This window comes from Rattus rattus, chromosome 4 (assembly GCF_011064425.1).
Source record: "Rattus rattus isolate New Zealand chromosome 4, Rrattus_CSIRO_v1, whole genome shotgun sequence".
Lineage (NCBI taxonomy): Eukaryota > Metazoa > Chordata > Mammalia > Rodentia > Muridae > Rattus > Rattus rattus.
Window position 1 is genome coordinate 112,804,343 of NC_046157.1, and position 22,839 is coordinate 112,827,181.

The 22,839-nt window shown below is 52.1% G+C and overlaps 1 protein-coding gene across 3 annotated transcripts in view; it reads right to left on the reverse strand.

Moving 5' to 3' along the window:
- Positions 1 to 22,839, reverse strand: part of Fam178b (family with sequence similarity 178 member B) — an 85,927-nt gene that overhangs the window by 17,993 nt on the left and 45,095 nt on the right. For 2 of the 3 annotated variants that reach the window (XM_032899512.1, XM_032899511.1), the window contains 4 exons: positions 19,808 to 19,901; positions 19,347 to 19,523; positions 19,085 to 19,182; positions 5,412 to 5,499 (listed from right to left, as the gene is read on the reverse strand). In XM_032899512.1, the coding sequence (XP_032755403.1) occupies positions 5,412 to 5,499; positions 19,085 to 19,182; positions 19,347 to 19,523; positions 19,808 to 19,901 (457 nt within the window). Of the gene's footprint in view, positions 1 to 5,411; positions 5,500 to 6,414; positions 6,926 to 19,084; positions 19,183 to 19,346; positions 19,524 to 19,807; positions 19,902 to 22,839 lie in introns of those variants that run through there. The other variant, XM_032899513.1, reaches the window with a different exon arrangement.

The window sequence follows — 22,839 nt, forward strand, 5'->3', positions numbered from 1 at the left end:
GCCTTCTAAGTCTGGGGATAATTTTCAAAACAGCCCTGGCCTCTAGCACGCTGGAGGCTCACAGCTGTGCAAGCATAGGGCTGCCCCGCCCTGCTTCCAAATCCACACCCCCAGAGTGACTGAAGGCCGGTTCAGCAGAGCCAGGACCCTCCCTGCTCAGGCGGTGGGGGCAGGGCTGGCAGGGGGAGGCACAGGCGGAGCACTTGCTCACGACTGTGTTTTCCCTTTCCCTCCAGGAAGCAGCTTGGTGGTGCTTTGGTGCACTCCTGCAATCTGGTCTCAGATTCGCTTTTGTTTCTCCAGTCGCCCCGCCCCCACATACCACCTTCTCTCTGGATTAGGGCTTTTCTGGTCCCTAAAGGTCCTGTAGAGGGAGGGTCAGAAGCAGATCAACATTGTCCCCACCCCCACCTCCACTGCAGAGTGCCAACTCAGCAAACGCTCGGCCCATTAGGGCAGACACCTCAGGGCAAGAAGTGAAGATCACCCAGAAGGACAGGCCTCCACTGGCCTTGCCAGTCTCCTGGCAGGAAGAGGCAGACGAGATCTTGGCAAAGCAGTCGTCTACAACAGCATGTGGCTCAGGCTCTCAAACCCTGGCAATGGCTCCAATGTGCGCAGGAGAGGCAACTGTGAGGCACTAGGAGGTCCAAAGTGACCTGCTGTTGCTCTCTGGAGCCGGGCCCTTCTCTGGCTTCTGAATGGAAACAGTGCAGAACTGCCCCCTCCTTGTTCCTACTCCACTGTCACATCTAACCCACAGCTTATACCACCTGCGCTTACACCTCTGCATCCCCTTCTCTGCAGTTTTTTTCTCTATAACACCATGTACTCTCCATCGGGCAGAGACTTCACCCGCTCAGTGTCTTATCGGCCCCGCCCTGGCTATGAGGTCAGGACTGTCATCATGGCCTTCTGCAGTGTCCACAGGGCCACCACCATGCCTGGCACACGGCGGGTGCTTATTAAGTATTCATTAGACAAGTGAATGGCTAAATAGCAGGTTAGGGCATTAGTTAACCGTTTCCTAGGAGATCCAAACTTTTGTACCCCATTCAAAGCCCTGGCTTTCCAAATTTCAAGACACGATTTAGGGCTGGATGTGGTGGCACGTGCCTCTAATTCCAGCACTTGGGAGACAGAAGGAGGGCGGGCAGATCTCTGAGTTTGAGGCCAGCCTGGTCTACATAGGAAATTCTAGGACAGCTAGGATTACCTAGAGAAACCCTAGTTCAAAATTTAAAAAAAAAAAAAAAAAAATTCTTTTGACCAAAGTGGTTTGCTGCTAGACACGGTGGCACGTGCTTGTAAGCCTAGCACTTGTGAAGCAGATGCAGGAGGAACTGAAATTCAAGAACAAATGGCTTCACAGCAAGTCTCCAAACAGTGGGTTGATAGGGCGGCTCAGAGGGTTAAGGTGCCTGCTGCCAAGGCTGAGGAACTTGAAGTTGATCCTTGCATCCAGCATTGCAGATGCAGACGACAGACAGCATGGGCTCGGCAAGCTGCTCTCTGCCCTCCACATGGACACTGTAGTTTGCACACACAATAAACACGTATTTTAAAAAATGGTTTGCCTTGTTTCTGTGTTGCAAGAGACTGATATAAGAAACAAGCTCCTGTGTCCTCCCAAACCTTCCTCCCCTGCATTGTGCAGGCTGGGGAAAGCCTGCCTCTTTCCCTCATGTTAGCTTCTGGAGGGCTCCTGCCTACCTTCCCCTAGCCCTGCTGGCTGTCCTTGGGAAGTGACCTGGTATCTGGCCACGACTCTGCTGCTGTCCCACCAGACCAGCTGCCCTGCAGAATGCTAGGCTCACCCTCCATGCTTTGTCCCCCAAAAGCTGCTTTCCTTTGTCAACACAGCCGCTAGCCAACTGTAAAGTTGTTGCAGATCAGTTTTTCTCTCTCCTTGCGACTCTGGCTCTTACCTACCTCTCTGAGCCCAGCCTCTGTGACCTACCTTCATCCCCTGCTCTTGCCACACCAGCCTCTTTGCTTTCCCTCCGACCCAATGACTATTCCTTCCTGAGCCCTGGGGCCTTTGTCATAGTTATTTCCTCTGGTGGAAGTGACCCCCACTCACCCACCCAAAGGAAACCTGGCTTCCTAGAGCTCTGTGTACACATGTCCCTCCGTCTCTTTGCCCTCATGAGACTGCACCTGTCCAGTGCCACTTCTCCCCTCTCTGCCTTTATCTCTCCTCAGCTCTTGGCATTCTCTATAGGCTCATCCCAAGGGTCACTTTCTCTTGGTGCCTCTGTTGGCCTGCTTCATCATCTCACTCAGCTCCTTCCTGCCCAGACTGGACTCTGGAGCACACTGGGGCCTGAGGCCAAACAGCGACTGTTTCTGAACATTCCCAGTATTTCAGTGGAACACTAGGAAGTACTGGTCCAACCTGGGACTCTCTTGGAACATGAGAGTGCTAGGTGGTTGCTGGCTACCTGCCTGCTGCCTCTCAAGCCCAGCTCTCTAACTCTGTCCTGCCCCTGGAGCTCTGGCTATGGTTTGAGACAGGAGCAGAGGGAGGGGGAGCAGCTTGGGGACTGAGAACCTATCCCATTTCAGGCCCTAAGCCTCTGCTTCTATAAGAGTCAACCTCAGAAGACTTTTCACAATTGTCTAGGCTGCCTAAAACCAGGGATTGGGCTGGAGAGCTTGAAGTGGCATGCTGAAGTGGTCAATGGTACAGTTCTGACCCTTGCCCCACCCCTGCCCTGCAGCCCCGGGGAGTGTCCCTGACTCAGTTTCCCCACTTATAAAACATGGATAGAGTAGGAGCTCTTCCAGCCCCAGGTTCTGAGGAAGACAAGCACTAAGAACAGCACTCAGAACAGTGAGAGCAGCTGCATGGATGCAAGTATTACAGGTGGAGGGTGAGGTTGGCTCAAGGGAGAAGACCCAGCCAGGGACTGGCGTGTGGAGGTGTCATGGCTGGCTGTGGGGACAAGGTGGTCCTTTGAAGGCAAGCGTAAGGAATGGGTGTGATAGGTCAGACTGCAAAGTCGAGTGCAGGGTGACCAGACACTGAACACACCTGCTGGGCCTTCCTCTCTCTACAGCGACTGAGGTGAGCTTCCGGCTCCTGCTCCTCCAGGCAGTAGGCCCAGCAAGCATGGACTCATCCTGTAAGCCCTCCTCCACAAGCCTAGCCTCAGGCAGAGTTAGTCACCCAGGTCACAGCTAGCTGGCTCACCCTCTTCTGGAGTTGTCTGGTTTTGTCACACCTGGCGTCTGAGGCTGAGCTTGGGCTATGAGTTTCCTAGTCAGTGTCTAAGGGGCAGACAGGTATACAGTTGGGCCCACAGTGGGCACAAGCAGCAGGTGGGTGTAGGGAAGAACCAGTTAGGAAGCTGAGCCCTGCTCTACTTGCCTCCAAGGCCTTGTGATCCTGGGTTTTTGTTTGTTACAGAGACCTCCTGAGCTAGCTCCCTGACTAACCAAACAGCACTCAGGACTTGCCTCCCTCCCTCCCCGAGGCCCCTCTCCAGGCCCAGGCAGCCCTGTAGCTCCCCTCACACTCCCTCAACAGTCTCAGGCCAAGAAAACCTACCAGGCCTTGCAATGAGCCCACCTTTGAGTCACTGCTAACACAGCTTCTGGGCATGAGGCCCCAGGGACCTGCTCCCTTCGAGTCCTGACTTCCCTCCTCTTCCTTCCTATCAGGTTGCCTGGCAGCTGCATCTCAGCTATGCCTGCTCCTAATTTCTAACCTTCTGCCCTCCCTTCTTCAGTGTGTCTGCAGTGACCTCAGAGCAGCCATGCCCTCCAATGATGGCTTTCGGAGCATCCTCTCCTCAGGTACCCTGACACTTACTTGGCTCTTTCTTTATCCCACAAGAATTTCACTGCCTTCCTGGTGAGGGCCAGGCCCTGGGCTGAGGGACAGTGGAGAGCAAGCAGACATCACTGATTTCTGGGGGCCCTAGAGATTCTGCCTGGGAACAGGAGTGTGGGCAACACAACAGATATAAGTGAGGGAGGGTGGCAGACAGGGCCAGTAGGCCTCCCTGAATGACATGTTAGCCAGAATAGAAACGACGTTGTCTCTGCCATGTTAAGCCCCCTCACCATGCTCAGGTGAAAGTGTTCAAGGCTGGGGGTGGGGGAGCAGGCCAGACCCAGCCCGCTCCTTCCTACCTAACCAACACTACCCTTCTTAGCTACCTCACAAAAACTTGGCTTTAGTTCTTGAGCAACCTGGTTTGGGGATGTGCTGAGCAGGCCTTTTCCTGTGTTCCTGGCTGCTCAGTGCTGACCCTGAAACCGCAAGGGCCCTAGGCAGATCCTAGGGAGGCCAGAGGCTTCAACTGCCTAACTCATCCTTGCAGTCTCCTGGGCTATGGCCTCTGAGCTTACAGGCAGTGGTAGAGCTCCTCCGAGAGGAGTAGGGGAGAAGCCAGTACTCACCCCTGCTGCCCCAGGGACATCTAACCCTGGAATGGGGGACTCTGGTTGGAGCAGCTTTCATAGCATTTCTTTCTGTCTTTATTTTTCTGTCTACCAAAAGTTATGGACAGGGGCTTGGGAAGTAAAGAACAGGAAGGCCCTGGGAACTGAGCTCTGGTCCTCTGGAAGAGCAACAAGAGTCTTAATTGCCGAGCCCTGCCAGAGTCCTTCAAGGGTATGGCCCCTGGAGGGGAGGCCTGCCCCAGTGGATGGTCCCACATCAGTATGTATGTGGGCAACACATGAAGTTAGGAGGGAATGGGGTGAGGGGTGGATCTAGGAGGCCTTAGGGGAAAGCAAGAGAGTGAGCATGTTGTGTGCAAGCATGAGATTCTGAAAGAATAAAAACACCAACAACAGACAGCACTACCCGCTGAAGCCGGAGTCTGAAACTCCAGCACTCTGGTGGCTGAGGCAGGAGGAGTAGGGAAACTGTCACAAAAAAACAAAACAACAACAACAACAAAACAAACAAACAAAACAAAGCTCAAATGACATCATGTTTTGTTGTTTTACTGTAACTCACAAACTGTAATATAACCTCTAAACTCACCGATATGATCAATCCCCAGTGCCTAGGACAGAGTAGTTGTGCAGACAATAATTTTTAGAGTGCTAGAATTAAGGTGTTGGAGTTAAAGGTGTGAGCCATCACATCCACCTTGCCCAGGCTGGACCCTTAACTCCTAGACTCAAACAGCCTTCCTGACCTGGCCTCCCCTGCAGCTGGAAACTCAGACTCGCCCTCCAGGCAGATAACAGAACCCAGGCCACGCACACACTCTGGGCAAGTGCTCTATCACTGTACTATGCCCTGGCTCCAGTAACTGTTGAACAATGAATTGGAGTGAGGCATTTGAACGCAGCTTAGGTCTGGGATGGTCTCTCTGATTATACCTCAGTCATGGGAGGGGGGTTGTGGCCCACCAGAGGTCTTCCTGGCCATGCTAAGGCAGACTCACCTGGGTCTTCTCTCCCCAGAGAGGAAGTGACTCCTGCTGACCCAGCATCCGGGCAATAACCATGAGACTCAGCTGACTTCTCAGCTGCCTGAGAGAGAAGAACAAGGGAATCTGAGAGGGGTAGGCTAGAGGAACAAAGGCTTCTGAATGTTCTGGGAAGCATGGGGTAAGTCAGGTTACCCAAGAGAGGATAATACACTTTTCTGTGGAGCTGTAACCCCTCAGATCGGTATGAATCTGTGGGTCTGGTTGGAAGCTCTACTCAGAAATGGACACCATTCCCACCTCTGCGTAATAAACACGCACAGATGAAGAGACAGAACCAGGTGAGGCTCAGTGGCAGAGCATAGCATGCAGAAGAGCCTGGGGACTGAACCATGAACAAAGCAATAATCTGACAAGTGTAAAGACAGAAGGGGCTAACACTAAGGAGGAAAACATGCGAATAGAGGGGAAATCACCCCCCCTCCTGCCTCATGCACTGACTCTCAAATTTCAAAGGACTTCAAGCAGACTGGGTGACTGGCCTCCTGAGGTCAGGCTTTATTACTTGCTCGTGTGTGCGTGTGCGTGTGCGTGTGCATGTGCATGTGTCTGTGTGTGTGTGTTTTCACCCACAATTCAGAGAACTTTCCTTTGGGATTCCCCTCCTACCATCCTGAGCTTCAGAGAAACTCACTCTGAAGTAGCTTTTGGGTCTTCATTGGACAGTTAAGAGAGTATAACTTCCCTGTGGGACAGCTAATGTGACAAGGTGGGTCGCCTTATAGTGCTGTTTGCCCTCCTGTCTCCCAGCAGGACAGACTTTAGTGGGGTCAGCAAAGAGAACAAGAGAGGCAGAGCACCAGGAATGCCCAGAGCCAGTTATACATGAAGCCACCAGCCCCAGCTCCTAGACCACTTGCTCCCCGAGCTGCCTGTGAGGTGGCACAGGCCTCTTGCTTCATTCAGCCGAGCTGGACGTCTGAAGCCAGCCATGTGGCAATTCCTAGTCAGTACTTACTCAGAACTGAGCCATCTTCTCCTCGGGAATGAAGGCCCCAGTGGCACTTCAGATCCTTGGGTCCTTAAGCACTTGGGGAAGTAGAGACGAAGGAAGAAGAGACCGGAGGATGGGGCTGGGAGTTGTCCTGGGATCCTTGAGCCTAGGTGACAGGGCAAACTCCCAAGCAAATACTCTGTATTTAATCACCCAACCTTGCTAGGGAGATTGGACAGTGGCCTTCCAGTATCTCCGGACACTGGTAACCCGGCAGTCGGCCCTGTGCATGGAACTATTTATTCTGATAGGGATGATACCGGGGGGGGGGGGGCTTACGAATGCCGGGCAGGTGCCATGCCACAGAATTTCATTCCTATTGTCTTCTGGAGTGACTTCTGTGTGGCCACCACACAGTGCTAGGTAACCCACTCAGAATGGAAGCCGGCTGGGTTTCAGATGCTACTGTCTTGAGCCATGCCAGGGAGTAAGGCGAGCAGAGGAAGGAGAGCAAAGAAAGGCCTGCATTAAAGCCTGCTGGGAAAGGCACATTAAGACTGGATGCTGAGGGAAATGCTCGAAGGTAACAGCAGTGCTGGAGAGAACCTCCGACAGGTCCCTGAAAAGACACCGCAGGGACCAGATGCAAGGCCCGTGGCTCTGGGCAGGCTCAAGTTTCACATGTGCTTGACTACCGAGTCACATGCTCATTGGTCTGTCTGTCCATCTGTACACTGTGGTTCAATAAAGCTATCATACTAAAAAGAGATTCCCCCTGGAAGAGATTTGTACATGTCAGGTTTAGCAAATTAAAATACAGGATGCCCTGTTAAACACAAACTTCAGATAAAGAACCTTTCTGCTTTACTGTCTTAAAAGAATGCTATTCTGCATCGTTTGTATTTCATCTGGCAACCGAGGGGAAAACTAGCCATGACCCCCCACTTATGACAGGGAAGACAGAATTCTGCCAGTCTTTAGTCTTGCCATCCTTCTGCAGAGGCATGGGGCGGGAGATGGGGCTCCAAGAGTTTCCCTGGGGACCCTGAGAACTATAGCGTTGAGCCAAAGAACGGTCAGTAAGAAGAGCCTATCCTGATCTCCATGGCCCCTACTCCAGGTCCTGCCTGAGCCCCAGCCTCCTCCTCCTCCTCCCCCCTTCTGCTCCTCTGCCTCCCCCTCCTCCCCTTTCTCCTCCTCCTTCCCCCTTCTGCTCCTCCTCCTCCCCCCCTCCTCCTCCTCTTCCCCCCCCCCCTGTTCTGCTCCTCCTTCCCCTTCTGCTCCTCCTCCTCCCCCTGCTCCTCCCTCCTCCTCTCCCCTCCCCTTTCCCCTCCTGCTGTTGCTGCTCCTCCTCCCCCTCCTCCCCCTCCTCCCCCTGCTCCTCCTCCTCTTCCCCTCCTGGCTGCGTGTAGCAGGACCTGCTTTTCAGCTGTTCTAGAATGGGAAGCCAGGAGCAGCTGGGCCCAGACACAGTGGGAGGTAAACAGTTCCTGCAAGTTGCTGCTGCCCCACTATAGAACTTACTGCCAGAGTCAGAAGTCCTGCATCTGGGCTTCATTAACCCCCAACCCCCAACACCAAGGCCCACAGAGGGTGGGGAGGGGCGGACAGGGACAGGGCCAGAGCTGGCAGGCCTCACAGCAGTACTGGGGGGTGGATCCCGAAGGGAAGAGGTGGGTGTGTGTGTGGGGTGTGGTGAGGGTCACACCAGGACTGCAATCTAGAAAACACATGCGGCACACACAGGAACACACGCACATACAGGAACACACACACACACACACACACACACACACACACACACACACACACACACACACACCTACTTCAACAGGCAACTTTGACAGAGAGGGTAAGTGGATGCAAGGAAGCCATATCTCCGAGCAGAGGCCCCCATGCTGGCACTGTCTGTCTCTGCCCACAGCCCTCCTGACACCCCTTCCTGAGTCCCCAGTCTCACTGAGACACGAGGACAGGGGACTATGTTTTAATTTGACAGATGGAGAGCTTACATTGGAGAAGCAGCAAGGACCCACCCAAAGCACCACTCCAGCTGTGCAGGGGGCAAGTGGAGGGCTCCACCCAGACTGTGGGCTCCTTTTCCACAGAAATTGCCTAACCCCACCTGGCAAAGTGTTTCCAGAACTCAAACTGGGCAAGCAGAGAAGCATGCAGGCTACTGGAGTCCTCCCAGCAGATGTCATATAAGGCAATAGGCTCCAACACAGTGCTTAGACCAGGCCAGACCAGGCCAGTCTTGATCTCTGTCCCGCCCACTCCAAGAGGCCTGTAAGACCAGGACACTGGATCAGCACACAGAGGTGCCCAAGGCACTAGAAAATTATGAAACAATATTCTTTTCTAAATCAGAGGATTCAGGTACTTTGCTTCGACTGACACTGTCCAGGGGGGTCTCATAAGGGACCAGGCATCCGGCAGGGACATCTAGTGTGCCACTGAAGTTAGGACAAAGACACACAGGCCGGTACAGCACACACACACACACACACACACACACACACACACACACACACACACACACACGCACCCTCCCTACTCCCTTGTCTTCACTCCTCCGAAGGGAACCAGGCCCTGCTGAGACTGAACTGCCCTAAAAGGCTACCAGGCATTTGGCCAAAGGCGTGAGCTGAGTTTTCCGATGTGTCCAGGGCAGCCCAGGATGCAGCAGCCTCCGACCTGTTCCTCTGTGGAAATGCTGCCTGACACCTCGCTGTATGACCTACATCTCCAGGGCTATGGACACCTGTCACACAGCTGGCTCCTCGGTCCCTAATGGGAATCCACTCCAATGCGAGTGTTTGCTCCCCAGGCAGGAAGAACCAGGACGTGAACTTGGTTAGCACTCCCATTCTGCCTGTGTTTACAAGTACAGGCCACCATGCAGCCTGGTTATCCACATGTGCTCGTGTAATCACATGGGCGTGGAGGAGGCAGGCACGCACAGTGTGGCCGGGATGAGGGAGATTACAGTGTCCACTAACCCCGGCAATGGATGGCTACACAACAGGATGAGGCAACAAGCATTCATGTCACCAGGAAGCTGTCCTGGTGTCCCCAAGATGAGAGCACAGGGAGGCAGCCTCACAGGACCTGCTGCACGGGCTCACTGGCAGCAGTGTTCAGGAACAGGTAAACGAATCATAAGATGAAGTATCACCAGGAAAGTGGTTTCCTTTGCAGAAGGGATGAGTGGAAGGGGCCTAAAGGGGTTTCTGGAAACCAGGTGACATTCTGTCCAGAGTCTGCGTGTACATAGATGGCAAACACACTCCCTGACTGGCTGTCTGACACGTCCTTTCCTTCATGTGTAGTTCTAAGTAAACGACATGGCACCCACAGGCAATGGACACCTGAACCAAAGCCATACCTCCCAGTCGAGCAGTGTCACAGTCCCTGGGCCTTCCCCCAAGGGTTTATGTCACAGAAGTGCAACATCTGCCTGACAAGCTGGTCCAGCCCATTCGCTGGGTAAACAAAGGGAGTTCTCCCTATATTTTGCCAAAATCTGCCCTTCTGTGGTTCTGAGCAGGCTTGTGGGGTCTGTGCTCTGGGAGCCGGCTGGTGGGTAGGGTCATCCCATCCTGACCACATTTGCTGTGGTCAGGTGGCAGCAGGTGGCTCTGTCTACTGCAGGCTCCGGGACAGCCTGGCCTTTCCATCTTTTTGACCATTTCCCTTTGTGTTTGTCCTTGGAAGACCCTGGCTGTCCATGCTCCCTGTCAGGTGAGGCACTGCTCTCAGGGCTGGACACTGGTGCTCATTGTCTTGGCAACTGTGGGGCTCAAAGCAGTTAACAGATTGAACCCAAGTCTTTTTCACATGTCTTCCTGTCAAAGCCCATTTCTCAGACCTTGTTCTTCATTTCTTAGAGCCTCTTTTTCTGACTCAGCCCATCACTGCACTGGCTGAGATCTTCTGGGATCCTCCTTGCCTCTGAATACGACCATTGTTCACTAATCGCCTCATTCGAGACATTGGTTTTGCTCCAAATGTGAACTAGGTGATCACAGAACACTGCGCTGCAGGTGGAAGCATCAGCTTGTCCATCTATGGTGTCCCCAGGACGTCATGACGGCTTCATCAAATGCTGTGGGACTCTCCACACACATTCCATAGTGTCCTCTCTAGTATTTATTCCTAAACACTCAAGACACCACAGCTTCCTTCTGTGAGCTTGTGCTCACCCACCATCTCCAGGGATGATGTCTTGCCTCCCAGAGCCTCCCAATGAAGGGCCAGAGTGCCTCACCTATACATCTCCCAGTGGTGAGGTGTGTGTGTGTGCGTGCATGCGCCTGTGCGTGTCAGGGAGAGCAGGGGAGCTGATCCTCATGCCACACTGCCAGGGCTGTCAAATGTCACTTCCACACTGAGACTTCAGCCCCCTTCAACCACTTCTGATTCCATATATAAAATCACTCTTCTCACCGAACAGACGACAGAAGTGAAACAGGAAGGATGAAGTGTTGAAGTTTCACAATCAGCCCCTAAATAGACCCCTCACTTCAAAGGCAGCGGAGCAGGTGCGGGAGGCAGCCCCTCTGAGGGCATTCTCTGGCAGGCCTGTCTCCCGTCCAGGCTCCCGGCTGGGCTTTGTTTTGTACTCTACTTTCCGGTTCCTTATCTTTCACCCTAAGGTCATGAGAGAGCCGCGCTGAAATCCAGGGGTCCAGGGCCTGCAGCTAGCTACACTCCTCCACAGGCCACCTTCCCTACCACATCTGCACAGAGCTCAGGACAGACCTCCCAGCTGCTGGAGCCACCTTGCCTCTAGAATCTGCTTCTGGGTGCTCCCTGATGCTCTAAATTCAAGAGGTATGCTCACCCAGCCTCAGAGCAAAACCACCTGTGGTCCTTCTCATTCTTCTAGCTCCAGGCTCAGCAAAACCAGCTAACCCTTAACCCTAGGGGTGGGGGTGGGTGTGCTTGGTGTGAGGCAGGCAGCCTGAGCCTAGCCAGTCAGGTGAAGATGGGAATGGAGCCTCTCCAGGAAATGTGAAGCAGATGCTCAGTTTAAGTTCAGATGGCTGCATAATTTTGGGGTGTGGCAGATATGTGGGCACGCACAGGGGACAGGGGACAGGGATGGGGGAGCACAGATTAGAGTTTGAGAGAGATGGTGTGAAATAGTAAGCCAGAGGCCCTGGAACACTAGCTGGGTAAGAATTTGTTAAGATGTATACGAGTGTTGAGCCTGTGTTTATGTATGTGCCCACATGTGTGCTTAGTTCAGAAGACCTCTGATGCTGAGAGTTGAAAAACAGATGGCTGTGTGGGTGCTAGGACACCAAGTCTAGGTCCTGTGCAAGAGCAGTCAGTACTCTTAACTGTTGAGCCATCTCTCTAGCACCATCCTGAACGGATTTTCAGCAAAGTGGGGAACTGATAGTGTTTGGTAAGGAACGTCTCGATCCTACAGAAAGGAGGATGGATCATCTTGAAAGAAGACAGCCGGCCTGGACTCTCCAGGAGGAACTGCAGGGTGCTAGAGTACAGCCTTATCCAGGAAAGAAAGAACTGTCAAGATCTGGAACTAGGGGTTCTGGTGGGAAGGGAGGAAGTGGAACTGTAGGGGTGGGAGTGCAGAGACACTGCCTTTGCTGGCAGTGGAACATTTCAACAGTGCTTGTTCATGGCGCTGGGATCTGCTGAGGGCCTGGACAAGGCTGTCCAGCAACCCACAAAGAGGAAACCTGAAGGGGTCAGGGGCTCCATCTCACCCCATTTTGGGGCAGGTAAATCTAAAGCAGATGCAGGAAGGGATTGAACAGTGGGTAAGAGGTGCTGTAACTGAGCTAGAACCTGAATGCTGTGTGGAGCACAGAGAAGCAAAGGTGGGCCCTCTGGTCTCTCAGCACACGCAGCAGGAGCACGAAATACAGGGGCACGAAATGCAGGAGCACAGCAGGGAGAGGGAGGGTCCAGGGAAAGCCCCTCTGCACCTGCACTTGTCTCTGCTTTGTCCCCAATGCTCACACCAGCTCCCTATGAAATCCCTTCCTCCCAGGCTGCCTTCATTTCTGCTAACTCCTTGTGGAGGGATCAAGGAGGCTGAACTTCCTTGATTCGCCACTTCAAACTAAAAGATGCTAAGAGGGCATGGGGGGAGGCGTTGGAATTCACTGGGCCCACAGACAATGGACTTGGTTCAGGAAAAGCCTGGGGGCTGCTGTCCCTAGGGTGCCTTCCTCAGGTTTAGTTTCCTTCTAACTCTGTTTCAACACAGGGCTTCCTGGGTAGCCCAGGCTGGCCTGGAACTCAGATCCGCCTGCCTCTGCCTCCCAAGTGCTCTAGACTTCGAAGCTGAAGCTTGTCTTTGGAAGGTTCTGGACTAGACTCATGTGCTGTGGCAACTCCTTGTCAAATATTTCAGATGTGCTCATGATGCTGTGGCTCACACTAAGTAAATACACACATGCATGCACACATACACACATGCACGCACGCATACATACATGCCTGCCCCACAGGAGCCCGATCTTTCAGAAATCCCAGCTGAAATAAAAAGACAAGAAGTTTGGGGTTTGTTTCCGTGACCTGGGGTGAGGGCTGTGTCAGCAGGAGCCACAGTGGCTACAGAGGGCTCTGATGGCCACTCCTTCATTTTCCATCGTATCTTAAGTTAGGACCAAGCAAACGGCTCAGTGGGTAAGGCACAGGCTGCCAGGCCTGGTGACCTGAGTTAGAGCGCCTGAGGCTGCAATCGTAAGAAGAGGGTTCTTCATTTTATTCATACTCATGGAGTAAAGTGATGCTGTAAACACGACTCTGGGAGAAAAGGCAAAACGGGCAGGAATCTGGAGGAGATGAGCCCAAAGGGCAAAGACACTTGTGCTGATCTCAGTGCCCTGAGACCTGCCCCTCAACGGTGTTGGTGCAGTTACACATTCAAAGTCTCATGTAGCCAAGGTTTGCCTCAGACTCAGGTAGCAAAGGCTAGCCCAGTACTTCCAGTCCTTCAACTGCACTTTCCAAGTGCTAGAATCACAGCTGTGTGACACCACACCCCGTCGGTTTGTTTTTTACTTTGTGAGAAAGCGTCTCATCAAGTCCACGTGGGCCTTGACCTTCTGATGGTCCTACCTCAGCCTCTCTGATCAGGGGCTGTATGGGCTGGTTTAGCAGCTCTCCTTTGTGTAAAGCTTTCTGACTCTGCAGCCTTCTCATCAGGACCCTTTCTTCTACCTACGTCCCACCCTCAGCCATCACTGGGCTGGAACGCCAGCCACACAAGGCGAGCATTCCACACCACATACTGTGCTGTATCCCTAGCCTCTCTTACCATGTAGCCTTGGCTGGCCTGGTACTTGCTGTGCAGACCAGGTTGGGATCCGCCTGCCACTGCCTCCTGTGTGTTGGATTAAAGGTGTGTATCTCCATGTTCAGCCAACTTTGCATGTATGTTTATATTTTATTTATATTACTCTGTGTTTGTGTGTTTGTCTGTGTGTGGGTTTGTGTACAGTGCCAGTGCTTCAGAGTTAACAGATGTTCCTGGAGCTGGAGGTACAGGTGGCTGTGATGTGAGTTCTGGCTTCTGCTCTTAACCACTGAGCCATCTCTCCAAATCAGGTTTGTACATTTTAGTCTATTGGATCCTGTCACATGGCCTTCCTGAGAGGCACGGAGCAAATGAGCACACAGTGAAGCTGGGAGTTGGTCCTGTCTCCTCACATCTTGTCAACACAGGCGAGATGATTCTCTCAGCTCTGCGCTGGTCTGCTAGGCAAAGAACTCTGGGTCGCTGTCGATTTTGTGGCATGTTCTAGTAAGCCTTGGACCAGGCAGTCTGTTTAAGTGGGCTTCCTCTGAAGGCCACAGTGCAGCAGCAGGCTGGGATGTTTAGTAAACAGTCACAGATGGTGAAGGAGGCAGGTCCTTGGAGCCTGGAACATTAGCGCTCTGTGGGGCCAGCACAGCCCTTAGCCTCCTTCTTTCCGATGGGGCTCCTTCCAGTGGCAGCAGGGGGTGGCTCAGCAGGCAATAGAGCCCCTAGCATCGTGGCTCTCAACCCGATTAGCAAACCTCTATCTCCCCAAATACTTACATTGCCATCCAAAACAGTAACAAAATTACAATTATGAAGAAGCATGGAAATACTTTCATGGTTGGGGTCAGGGTGGTAGGAAGGTTGAGAACCACTGCCCTGGCACTGTGCAGAACAGGATGGTGTTCTCTCCAACAGCCCTGCAGCTCATCCAAGCGGGGTCACTTTCCCTGTAGTTTTCCTTCGAGGACCCCCACTTCCTATTGTCCCCACTTCAGGTGGCTTGTTTTACAATTTGTCTTCATTTTTCATGGTTAAGCTGGGCGCTTCCCCTGAAGTCCTGATCAAGGCAGGGGTGCTGACCGCGCTGTGCAAATCTGTGGGTGTGGACATCGGAGGGAGTTCTTGCTTTGTACTTAACCAATCAATTAGATTCAGAGTGTGGCAGTTTCGTGCACTGTTGTTCTTCCCGGGGTCAGTCTGGGCACTGAGCCCAGTGGGGCTGCACCAGTAAGGGCAGAGCCAGGCATTCAGCAAGCTCCTGCATTACCACCATTGCTGCAGCTCTAACTAAAGCCCACAGCAGGATGTGAAAAAGAAAGGGAATTGGCTCTTCCCAAGCCAGTTTGCAAGGCTTGAGGAAACACACCTTGAGGCAGAAAGACCCTGCAGGGGGCCTGTGAACACACAGGCTTGAGAATGAGGTGGGAGGTGGGTGGTGGGGGCTGGCAGGATACTTCTCTCATTCCTTGCTACTGTCTTAACTTGGTACTTCTTGAATGCTCTCTTTAGAAAAATAAGTAAAGTTTCTTCTTTTAAAAATTATTATTATTATTACTGTGTGTGTGTACGTATATGCAGGAACTCAGATAGGAGCCTGGAGGCAGGAGTGAAGCAGAGACCACGGAGGAGCACTGCTTACACTGGCTTGCTACTCAAGGAGAGCTCAAGCTTTCTTATGTCATCCAGGACCACCTGGCCAGGGGTGGCACTGCCCACCGTGGACTGGGCGAACCCGAGCCATTCATCAAGACCATGTTCCACAGAGTTGCCTACAGGCCAATCTGACGGGGGGGGGCGTTTTCTCAACTGAGGCTCCTCCTCCCAGTTAAGATGACTGTAGCCTGTGTCACGTTGACAGGAACCTAACCAGGACAATCTGACTCTGTAGCTTGATGGTTTGGCTAGCCAGGCTGACTGGGCAAACACCTGGGATCCTCCTGTCTCTGTCTCTGCTCTCCCCCTTCCAGTGCTGGGGGGTGCAGGTGCTGTGTGCTGCTGCTGCCACACCTGACCTCAAGTTTGATTCAGCCTCCTCTCTTCTCCTCTCCCTTCCCTCCTCCCTTTTCTTCTCTTGACAAGGTCTTACATTATAGTTTAGATTGGCCTGGAATTCACTTTGTAGCTCAAGGTACCTTTCCAATTCGGCAACCCTCTGCCTGGGGCTCTCAAGTGGTCAGATTATAGGCCACTATGCCTGCCTGCTTTCTCTCTCTCTCTCTCTCTCTCTCTCTCTCTCTCTCTCTCTCTCTCTTTCTCTTTCTCTCTTTTTTATCTATGTATTTATTTATTTTTGGCAAGATCTCACCTTGAACTCAAGGTCTTCCTGCCTTGGCCTCTTGAGAGCTGGAACTACAGTACTCGCCACCACTCCAGCTAATCTAAATGGATGGCACCCCAATGAGGAACCCTCTTCCCACCAAACTGGCAGCCTAAGGCATTCTGTTGACATTCTGTCTGAAATACAGGGGGAGGACGCTCCATTTTACTCCCTGTCATTCAAGAGGCATTTGTCATAGGCCTGGGAGCTACAAAGACACTGAGTCCCCAAATCAGTGCCTACAACATGGCTAGAAGAATAAGCACAGCCATGGTTTGATAAGACAGTAATAGCTCAGCGCTTCAGGAAATGATGGATTAAAACATATGACTTTTAAAACTTATTATTCATGATCATACAGATGTGAAAACTTCTAACACACATAATTTACTTTATATGTAAATACATTTATAAATATACTTAAGGTATATAACACATTTCTTTTCTTTCTTTTATAATGGACTACTTAGTGTGCCACACCTGACTTCTACATTTTACTCCGCCTCCTCTCCCTCACCTCCAGTGATAAATTGGCATTGCACCCACACTCTTTGCAGTTAGATCTTTGGATTTTGGACAGGATTAAGAGATATTGGGAACGAAATACTGAAAAAGATTTTACTCTAGTCAGTACTGAAAGAAAACTTTTTAAAAAATGTACATGTGGTTTTAGGATGGGGAAGACATAGAGGTTATATCATTAAGTCCTAGTCAGTGCTCTGTACGGTGCAGGCCACTTCCTGCAAATCTCTGTCCTCAGACTACGTTATTGAGGGGCTTAAGGCTCAGCTCAGCAGAGCCTGAGCAGGGTCAGGCTCTAGCTTTGACCCCTGGAAATGGGCCACCCCACTCACTGACAAAGTCAAAGTACAAGCCAGTTCACTAAAGAAACTGCAGAGAAAGACACACACTTACTTACAGTCTGGGCATGGTGGTCCATGCCTGCCACCTTAGCCAACACTCAGAAGGCCAGCCTGAGCTACAATATAAGAGTTCTAGGCCGTCCTGGGCTACACTGCAAGACCTTGTCTCAAAGAACAAAATGACAACAACAAAATTTTAAAAATGGTTCAGGAAGAAGATCACTGGATAAAGGAGCTTTCAGCCAAGCCTGACAACCTGAGTTCGATATCTGGGTCTCACACAGTGAGAGGAGAAAACTGCCTCCCATAAGTTGATTGTGGTACACATGTATTTACAGTTACACAAAATAAGTAAATGCAATAAAAATTAAGAACAGGCTGGAGAACTGGCTCAGAGGTTGAAACTCTTGCTGCTCTTGCAGAGGACCTGGGTTTGATTCCCTACACTCACCTGACAGCTCATGACAGCTTAGCAACCATCTAAACTCCTGTTCCCTTCTTCTGGTCTCCCTGGACACCAGGCATCACACACACACACACACACACACACACACACACACACACACACACACACACACACACACACAGGAGAAACACATACATAAAATAAAACTAAGAGGTTTTTTTGCTTTTTTTTTGAGATAGAGTTTTTCTCTGTGTAATAACCCTGGTTGCCTGGAACTCACTTTGTAGACCAGGTTGGCCTTGAACTCACAGAGATCAGCCTGCCTTTGCTTTCTAAATGCTGGGATTAAAGGTATAGGCCACCGCTGCCCAGCAAAACTAAATTTAACTTTCAAAAGAGGACAATTTTCAACCTTAGGAGAAAATATACTGATTGTGACAAATATGAGAGTAACATGCAAATCAGGGTAGTTAATGAGAAGATAAATCACCTGGCAGGAAATCGGGTAAGGGATACCAGTAAGGGAACAACAAACAGCCAATAGCGGGAAGGAGAGAAGCTGCTCGCTTCACTGGCAATTGGGGAGGTGAGAATTAAAAACAGAGGACGCCATTTTCTATTCATCAGATTGGGGATGATTTAGATGTGAACGTGAGACATGCAGTGCACACGGTGGGCAGGCACTCCTGTAAGCGCTAGTATTAGCAACTGGTCAGTAGGTGTCTAAAGGCTGAGAGGAACAGAAAAGGCCGCCTCTGGGGTGGGGGGGGGTAGAGGATTGCTTTAAAATGACCCAGTCAACATAATGGCCTTCATGGAGCTGACAGAAAGATGCACCCAAAAATAGGGATGTAGGATTCTGGAGGTTCAGGGGAGAAGGGCGGGCGGTGAGGGGCCTGGAGGACGACTGAGTCCAGCTTGCTCCCTGGAGTGAATGTCCTGTGGGGGACAGATGATGGGGGCAGGCTCAGTCTTTTCGAATCAGATGGAAAGAAATCCCCCGTCCAGGCTGCATGGACAAGCCTCAGACGGGGTGTGGACTGGGCAGACTCACAGGGAGGAGCCTGAAGCTGAAACCAGTAGGCGATGGCTGACCCACCAAGTCTGCTGAGTATGAGCACGTTTGCCTGATAGGCCTGGCTGGCGTGAGGTCTCTTGGGAGGTCACAGGGGAACACCCAGGGACCACAACTGCCTGTTAGGCAGGGCCCTCCTTGTGGCTGTGAGTGAGGAGCAGGAGGAGGAGGTGGGGATGAAGGGAGACAAGGCTGGGTCCAGCCACAGCTCTTATCCTCCCGGCAGAGTCTGTTGTTCCCGCCATCGTTCCACAGGAATTTCACAAAACACTCCCAGCTGCCAGGCACACGGCTGAGGTTTGGGGCTGAGATATGGCAGAGATCCTAACAAGGCACCTGCTCAGGAGGTGACCGGGAAGGGAGGGAGAGGGAGTCCAGACGGGGAATAAATAGTAAGATAATTTATGGCAGAAAAAGGCTGCGCAGAAAATAAGTGGTGATAGATTAGGAGCAGGGATGGGTGGTGGAGAGAGGGGAAGGAATGAGAAGAGACCTAAGGCAGAGAGAGTTCCAAGGAAAGGTGGGCGGGCACTGCTGGCAGAAGCTAATTGCATAAGACAGTGTTTTACTAATAAGATCATGTTAAGAAAATTAGGCGTTTTTTCATCTGTAAAGAACTCATTAGTCAATTGTATTTTTAGTTCTTCCTCTGAGACTTTAGAAACCAGGCAGACAGTTTGTTTGTTGGGGTTGGTAGGGGATGAGCATCAGGGAGTGGGCAGAGTGGCTGAGAAGCACCCACCTGCCCCGGGGTGTCGCGTCCAGGAAGAACTGTACGAGGGTCAGCAGGTTGTGGTGGTGGTCGGACACCCAGCTCAGGGCGCAGCACAGGGGCTGGAGCTGTGGACAGAGGCACCCAGTAAGCTGCTGGAGGAAGCGGCCCTCACCTCTGCCCTGCTAACTTAGGGGAGCAAAGGTCTCTTCAGGAAGAAGGTCCAAGTGATGCTCTCCCCACCTAGAGTGCTCCAGGGGCCAGGGTGACCCCAGAGCCCCAGGCTGTGTACCTTTCCAGGCCACTCTTGGATGTTCTCCAGCAGCAGGAGCAGGAGTTGCTGGAGGTCGGTCTTGGGCAGCAGGCGCAACCCCACGTCCAGGCCTGCGCGACACAACAGCTCCATCAGGCCTAAGATGCTGGCATCAGTGTAGGATGTTGGCTGGACTAGGAAACACAGGATCAGGAACTGGAAGGAGAGAGAGAACAGAGTGAGAGCAGGGGGGAGGGGTCTGTGGGACCAGCTCCCTGAAGACCAGCAGGGCACTGTTCTATGGCCCCTTTGGCCATTCTGGCAGTCACAGGTGACTCCACCTTTCTGTAGCATGGGTACCAGGGCCACCACTGAGCCTGCACTGGGCTTGAGCTGGCTCTCTGTGGGTGCCTGGTGAAGCTACCCACCTAAACCACTGTGTAGGTCAGGGTTGCACCCCAGGACTTTGGGGTGAGTCAGGAAAGGAAAGTTTGGCTCACCCTGTAGATGTAGCTCAGCTTAATGTCCAAGGCCACTTCCTGGGGAGGATCCTGTGGTTCCCAGCAGCCCAGGCTGGCCTCACTCTCAAGTGCCCTGACACAAAACAGAAACAGGGACATTATATATAACAGGGCAGTAGGAAGTGCTCAAGGAGAAAGAGCAGCAGAGTCAGAGGGATGGAGAGTGCACAGAGGACCACTGTCCAGGGCCATTGTGGATGTGTGTCCCATCCATAGCCTAGGACAGACCTTCCCCAAGTAGAGACTTAAAAACCTTTATTATGGCCAGGCACTGATGGTGCATGCCTTCAATCCTAGCACCCGGGGTGCAGAAGCAGGAGGAGTTTGAGGCCAGCCTAGTCTATGTAGTGAGTTCCAGGACATCCAGGGATACCCAGAGAAGCCCTGTTTCAAAACAACAACGAAAACTACAAACAATTCTAATGCCACTGAGATTCTGAGAGCCAAGGGTCCAGGAACAGCTCTGGGGTGGGTCTACCGTTGTCTTCACGATGCCGGTGGGGCTACCTTCACATCAGGCTTGACTAAGTAGGGACCCTCAGCTCCACCATACAACCATGGATGGGGAGGCTCCTGGTTCCCTGCCACATGGGGCTCCTCAATATGGTGACTGGAGTCCCTTCCCCAGAGCAGGAGGGAAGTACTCCCATGAAGCTGTGGCCTTTCAGACCTGAGCTTGAAATGATATCCATTGCTCCTACTCATGTCTAACCCCGGCCAGCCTGCCTTGGTGTGGGGAGAGTCTACACTGAGGGGTGGTCATGAGTGCCTCTTACTTGCTCAACAGTCAGATGAGCTCTCCAGCTTCAGCATTCTGGGACCTCAAAAGCAGGAAACCCTACCTTTGATCTCTCTAATGGTCTTCCTTCCACAAAAGCCATCGCTTTGCCTGTTCCATGATGGTAAATACACCCACCACAGAACCACATGGTAACACTTAGCAAGTGAGACAGAAGTCAGAACAAAGCCGCACACCCCCACCAAAGGCCGTCATGCTGCATCTGACAGGTCGTGCGTGGACATGCCCCGTGTGGCCAGCCCCTCCAGTGATGGGGCAGATTGGTGACTGGGGGGCTGGGTAAAGAAGTCCCCTCCCAAAAGATCAGACACAGCCAGCCTGGAGCTGCTCCTGGCAAGGCTGGCATGAGTGGGCAGCCCTGAGAGCTTCTTAGTTCACTCAATTATTCTCTTTCAGACCAAATGTACATTAGCCACTTTGGGTCAGTTAAGTAGGTTTCAGGCAAAGCTCCCCTCTGCTGTCTCATTCATTCATCAATATTCTTTTGAAACTCATTACGTAGTGGAGGATGGTCTTAAACTTCTGACCCCCTATCTCCTGAGTGCTGGGATTACAAGTGTGTACCACCATGTCCGGTTTATATGGTGCTGTAGATCAACCCTAGAGCTTCATGCTTGCTAGGCAAGGGCTGTGCCAAGAGGGCTGCCACCAGGCCCATCCTGTCTTCCGCACTCTCAGGAACCTGCTCGGAGTCCCTAAAGCAGAGCGCCCTAATTAGCTACAACACTGCTGAGAACAGTGGGACTGGCTCTAGCACAGCTGCTCTGGCAAGGCACCGTGAGCGCAGCACCTACTGCGGCTTCAGGAAAAGTCTCCCTTTTCTTCACTTCTCGGCCTTGGTGTTTCACAGATGGGAAAGAGATCTGTCTTCTACACCAAGAAATTGGGGCCAACACACCAAAGTTGGTGGTGGGGAAGCTGGGGCTGGGCTCAGCCTTTCTTCTGGATTTTAGCATTTATTAGGACCAGAGAGTAGGCGAGGCTGGGGTTTGCACATCTGGGTGCCTGCTGGTCTCACGCCAATATGTGAGTGGGTGTCTTGGTCTGTACCAGCCTGAGAGCAGGCACCTGGCGCAAGCATGGGCTGGGCGTGTTTTCAGACGTTCACAAAGAGTGGGGCAGCCAGGGGCTGTTACAGAGAAACAGGCTTGCAGACAGTTTGCTGCTGCCAAAGGGAGGAGGGCAAAGAAAGTGTGAGCTGGCGACACGCCTTTTTAGAACTGTCTGAGGATGGGAAGTACGGCTGTCACAGAGCCTCCACTCCTTGGGAAGGGGCGCCAGCCTTCTCAAGTATAGTTACCTGCCCTTTTGAGCGACACATTTTTCCTAGCTCTTCTCTTTCTGGACAGCAACATCATTGGGGCCCTGTACTCACTGCTGGCATCTGTGACTGCTATTGAAAGGGTGATTTATTTACGCATTTGGCAGTGCTGGGTAATGAACTCAGGGCATCATGCTTGTGAGGCAAAGACGGCACATCATCCCGTGACATCTGTGACTGCTACTCTGACGATGCGCTGGCTTTACCCAGGGCTTTACCTAGCAAGAGGCCACGGAACAGCCAACACTCAGCAAAATTTCAGGATCCACTCTTCCAGCCTGAGCTCAGCAGGCCAGGAGTGAGCTGACAGTTCCTGGCAGCTTCTTCCTCAGCTGCTGCTGAGGGCTCATGGCCCGCCTTAAGGATCTGGACTTTAAGTCTGAGCCACACTGTTTTAAACCCATAAAGTAAACTTGCAAGAGCACATCAATTGACCTCTTCCTACACATCAACATTTGCCTTCCCTGGAGGATTGGGAAGACATTAGGAGAAAGTTGGATGTTGAGGTTCATGTCTGTCATCCCAGGACTTAGGAGGTAGAAGTAGAGATAGGATCAGGGGTTCAAGGCCAGCCTCTGCTACATAGTGCACTTGAGGCCAGTCCGGGTGACATAAGACCCTGTATAAAAAACCCAAACCAAAAGAAGTAAGAGGAGAAGAGTCACATGAAAGCCAGCATCTGCATGGCACTGTGACACCTGCGGAGGGAGATGGCACGCATAAGCACCACCACTGTGCACAACCATCTGACATTAAGCAATGAGCCGGCTGAAGTCTATAGGAACTGGACTTGGGTTCTCCTCACTGAACCAACAAGGCTGTGTGTATGCATACAAATTACACCCAGATCCAAGGCACCGCAGGAAGCTGCCCGCTACCCCAGTGCTGGCT